The sequence below is a fragment of the Ctenopharyngodon idella genome, chromosome 7 (assembly GCF_019924925.1).
Source record: "Ctenopharyngodon idella isolate HZGC_01 chromosome 7, HZGC01, whole genome shotgun sequence".
NCBI classification, from domain to species: Eukaryota; Metazoa; Chordata; class Actinopteri; order Cypriniformes; family Xenocyprididae; genus Ctenopharyngodon; species Ctenopharyngodon idella.
In genome coordinates, this window is record NC_067226.1 from 44648086 (window position 1) to 44653803 (window position 5718).

The window sequence follows — 5718 nt, forward strand, 5'->3', positions numbered from 1 at the left end:
GACTGGTGTGTGAATTACAGTGTTCCTCTGTACACCAGAAACTGTTGAATGACAGCATAGGTCAGCATTCAGGCTTACATCACTTCCTCTGCAGATTTTTGACAAACAGCACAAAGCCAAGCTTTCAAAGTGATGTGACATCACTGAATATGTATAATAATATCATACAAATGTCACACAAATTATGAGATAATGATGAAAATCTTAAGGGTAACTGTGACTCAGCAGAACAAAAGCAGCATTCATTCATTCATTACTTAATGTTTTGTATGATATCAACTCATCTTTTGCATCATTTCACTGACTAAACACTTTTTTATGTCTGCTGAACACAAGCTTTGTTGCAACTTCTTAACTGACAAAGAATGAAAAGTTCGAACTAAAAGTTTTTTTTATCATTAAGAATGTCTTTTCATTCAGTGAATGTCATATTTTATTCTTCTTTGACCACATGACCACACTTTGACCACCGTCCTTCAAATCCAAAAATCCTTTCAGCAACAAAATTGCCAAAGTGCAGCGATCACACAGCGCCATCTAGCGATCACTACAACGAATTTGAATTGCAAACTGCAAAGTAGTGAATTTTAGAACAACCTGCAAAAAGATATTGTCACATAAAGACTTATAGAGTAAGACCGATGAGTAAGAGGGAAAATTTAGGCTATTCTCATTTAGGCTATTTTATGCAAGATTAACATCATGTCTACAAGACGTTTTTAAGACAGCATTTTCTAGAATGGGACTATCTCGATATCTTCTCTGCAATTCACAAAATATACACAATAAGTAATATAACGCATTAAATTATCGCAAGTAAAGAGTTTCACGCGTTTTTTCGGATTTAAACATGGGCAACTGGTGTTCATTTCCCCCTTAGTCGGATTATTGAATATGTTGAAAACACAAATCATACAAAATGTATTAAAATAGGCTACTTTTGGTATTTTTGTGGGGCTAGTCAAATACAGGAGTTGTTGTAACTATGGTGACTGTAAAAGTTCATTAAATTCATTACATTTAGCCTAAATTCATTAAATACCAGTGAAGCGATTTTGTTTCAAAATATTATTAATATTTGATCCGGTTCATCCACCGAAACAGTTCTAAATTATTTAATTTCTATTTGGCAATTACACCGATACAGTTTTAGTCATTATACCATGTTTGTAGAAATGCTAGAATGTCGATTTGCCATTGATCCATGCATACAGACCTATAGCCCATAAGATTCAAAAACAGTCCTAACCAATGTTGTTATCTTTCTTACATTATTAATGCGGAAAAATGCAACGATAAAATAGGCCTATATTGTTAAACTTTTTTTTGTAAAAGTATAATTTTTTCATCAAACGCAGTTCTGCACACTCACTCCTTGAAATGTCTCTCTGAAATATAGGCTAAGCAAGATTATTTTAAAATAAAATGGTGAATATTAGTTATTCGGGTAGATGCATGAAATATGCGTCATAATAAAACAATAACAGGATACATTATGATCATTTATTCAGTCTTCATCGTCTGTTGGATGTCCAGCGGGGTGTGTTACCTTGTTCTCAGAACTGCCAAAGGGGGGAAATGCTTATCGATTGATCTGATAAGAGGACAATTTAAAGGCCAGTCGCAGAGCTTTGCGCCAAAACAGAGCAATACAAAGAAGATAGAGTGTGCAGGCTTCATTTGCAGAACAACACATATTACAGATAATACTTAATAATGCTCCTCTTACTCTTTGTCACTGTTTGTGGAAGTAGCATCGGCGTGGAGAGCCTCCCGTTGCCCGACTCTGGTCCACATTTGGCAAATGACTGGGGAGAAGCCGTTCGGCTCCGACATCTGTACGCAGCCAGACGCGGTTTACATCTGCAAATAAACACAGAGGGGGAAATCAGTGGATCGCACATGCAAAGCTCGGACAGTAAGTGACAGCAGCTCAGATCACTGTCAGGAATACGCTTATCTCAGCGCTTCACTTGTATGTGGGTCAATGACAAATAAGGACGTCCGAGATGACAAAGAGGAGAAATCTTTTAAAATCACAATTTAAAACACGTGCGTCGATTTTTTATTATTATTTATGGTTGATTTTAATTTTTTTTTTTTAGAAGCCATGAAAAATGTCAAGTGGTGTAACCATCAAATAAAAAACACGTGGTTGTGCACAACTGAATCAATGTTTTCAAACCTTTTCATAAGCTACATATAGCCTACAATAGCTTATTTTACAAGTTATATATTTATATATTAATTATACATTTTTGTGCCATTAATGTCAAGACGTTTTCTAGGGTTACTCCATTTGACACATATACACCACCTAGACATGTTTGACTTTAAACCTAACAAAAACATCAAAATGACTTCTATTTCTGAAGTTTTAGTCAGAAAAGGTGTACTTAAGTCATTTATTTCTTGCATTTATTATTATTAAATTATTATTTTAAAGAAAAAAAAAAAAGTATTTTTAGTAATAGAGCCAGACAAAAACTCACGTCGTGTCATTGACTCAATACATAACTGTCGGGTGTCATGCATTATATTGTTTTATATTATATTAATCTATTTTGGATCCTCTGTATTTGATGCAAATATATTTGTGAGCCGAACAATAAGATTTTTAGCTAAAACAACAACAACAATCTCCACTTTTATTGCATTCTATAAAAATCGTATTTTGTTTCCTAGGTTTGGTTGAGATTCGGCCGGTGGATACAGGCAGTGTTGTCATTAGAGGAGTTGCAAGCTCCCGATTTCTCTGCATGGATAGGAGGGGAAAACTGTATGGATCGGTAGGTTTGACAATCAGATGTAATAAATTGCACATTCTATTTAGAAGCATATCGTTCTAAAGAACACTATTTGAACATTGATTGGCGGTTTAAGTTTTTTTTTTTTTTACACGCGCGTGCACTTACAGAATTGCGTTCTTGGAACCTAATACTAATATTAGGCATATACAAAATCGGATAATTTTACAAGCGAACTACTTCACTGTAAAAAAGAATTGTTGGTTTAACTTAAAAAAGTAGCTAAGTTACCTGGTTGCCTTAAAATTTTGAGTTCATTGAAATTAAAAAAATTGAGTTAATACAATGAAGGCGATTGGTTTAATCAACAGAAACTCAAAATATTATGTTATCTGAACCACATTAATTATTTAAGTTGATTTGACAAAAGAAAAAAATGATAAACCATGAAAATAATTTTTTACAGTGTTCAGAGTGCACGATTTAGATTCCTGACCATAATATCAACTATTTCAAAAACAGTAGAGTTCAGGTACTGGCTGCACAGAAGTCAACTCAGTCTACAAGTTTTAAGATTTTCTAAAACTCATTTTAGAACAGTGACATACATATTACAATAAATATATTCTTAGAGAGTGCACCTTTGACACTTTGCCACCAATCATAATAAAACTATACACATTCGTCAGAGATAACCTTGTTGTGCTAAGGTCACCTCGCGATGTCCTCTATGACTGAGGAAGTGTAGACAAGCCGATTTCGCCACAGACATCTCGCTTTATTGACATTATGTTCTGGTCATGGGTTCATTCCTCCCATCTGACGTTAAAAACCAAGAACATTGTTTTAGGGCAGGGCCAAAAATGGTGAACATAGTCATCATGCATAGCCTATAACTCCAAAATGAATATGAGTTTGAGGAAATATTCTGGTTATCTCTTTTAGATAATGAACTGAAATGTGTAATATGTGCACAACAAATGATCACAAATTATGAATAATGCAAAGTATGGTTCGAGTGCTTGACTGCGCAACTGACCAGAACACACAAAAAAAATGATTCCCTTCAAAATTGTCCAAATACGCTGGTTTGAGTGGTGTCATAGCAGCAACCTTTGCCCATGTCAGGGTATGTTTGCATAGCTAAAACCTCATTGAAAAGAAACAGCAATAACAACCTTGGCCTCTCCATGTGGTGTGCAAAAACAGCTATCAAAAAAAAAACTTAAAACACACGCAGGGCAGGTCGCTGACACATCCATATTGTGATTCTATATGCAAAAAATTTGCTTTGTTTTTAATGTTTTTGCCGTTTCTTTTGTTTGGCAGTACACATACTCTAAGGAGGACTGCTCTTTTTTGGAACGCATCCTGCCAGATGGCTACAACATCTACGTCTCCAGAAAATATGGAGTCCTTGTGAATTTGGGTAAAGACGGGACTGTAGCGTCCCAGTTCCTGCCCATGGTGAACACACTTTCTCAGGAACCCACTGACCGCCACTCAGGGGAACAGCGCTCTCTCGTTGACACTCAACAGGACCATCAGTTAGGCCTTCAAATAGACAGTATGGACCCTTTTGGAAAGATCTCTCAAATTGTGATCCAAAGTCCCAGTTTCAACAAAAGATGAGGAGTGAACAATCACTTGTGGATGTAAGGAAACGACTCCCGTGGTCGAGAAACAGAAGACCGTGTAAAATCAGTCCGGCCATGAACCAGAGCACAGGGCCAGACTTTCAGAAAGTGCTAGAAAGTCAAATTGCACACTGGACACAGTCACAGGACAAATGTAGTGTTATAGACAGCAAACAAACAAAAAGAAAACCACTCCACATGTTGAAGGCTGTTGTGAGATAATGGTGCATCACCTGCAGCATGAATTTATTTATTTACTTTTGTTTGTGATGAGCTTGCTCTCTAATTATGGTTTAAATTTTTATAGTTAATACAGTTTTCATGCACTGTAAAAAATATTTTATATCTTTTTTGTATTCTTTGTTATACAGTTATTTGTTCTTTCTGAACGAAGACATTCTACAATGGTTTTAAGCAAGGATAAATTCTAAATTACATTGAAATCTAATTATTTATATGCTAAATGTGGTAAATGGTCTTCTGAAATGCCTGTGGCCACAACTAATAAGACTTCTTAAATATAAGCATCATCTCTAACTCTTTTGTTACCAAGACTTAAAATTGAGGCATTTTTTTCTGTTGACTGCATAGTTTAGCATATTACTTCCACAAAATACTGATGAATATTGTAAAGATTTGTTGGCCTGAGAAACAGCAGAATATAGTCTCACATGTCCTTGCAGGATGCCCTTGAATAACAGTTTGCAGACAGTTTTTGTAACGTTGTGGCTCCCTCTTCTGGCAAAGAAGTGAATTGCATTTTGAGATAATGGTGTTGAAGGGTTAGTTCACCCAAAAATGAACGTTTTGTCATCATTTACTCACCCTCACGTTGATTGCAAACCTGTATGTGTTTCTTTATTCTGATGAACACAAAAGGAAGATATTCTGAAGTAACCATTAACTTGCATAGTATTTTTTTTTTTTTTTTTTTTTTTCAATACTATGAAAGTCAATGGGGACCAGCAAATGTTTGGTTACCAACATTCTTTAAAATATCTTCTTTTATGTTCCACACAAGAAAGAAACTTGTACAGGTTTGGAACAATATGAGGGTGAGTAAATGATGACAGAATTTTCATTTTTGGTTAAACTATCCCTTTAACTGTGTGCCTTATTCAACTACTCAATCTGAAGATCATACATAGAGCCCATGTATGTATATAGAGAAGAGACTACATGAGAGACAGCCTAGAGAAATACTTGCCACAGAAGAGATACCCTGATAATATTTGCAACAGTGATCTCAATGTAAAATAGCTAAATGTCTCCTTATTGTTTCTCTCTGTATACTGTCATGTCAGCATTGAGCCCATTGCTGATCCCTATATATA

General features: G+C 35.3%; 1 protein-coding gene across 1 annotated transcript; it reads left to right on the forward strand.

Moving 5' to 3' along the window:
* Window positions 1-1617: 1617 nt before the first annotated feature.
* Window positions 1618-5321, forward strand: fgf19 (fibroblast growth factor 19). The gene is made up of 3 exons (XM_051901304.1): window positions 1618-1918; window positions 2686-2789; window positions 4077-5321. The coding sequence occupies exons 1-3, from the start codon at window positions 1717-1719 to the stop codon at window positions 4377-4379; spliced, it is 609 nt and encodes a 202-aa protein (XP_051757264.1). The 5' UTR covers window positions 1618-1716; the 3' UTR covers window positions 4380-5321.
* The last annotated feature ends 397 nt before the right edge of the window (window positions 5322-5718 follow it).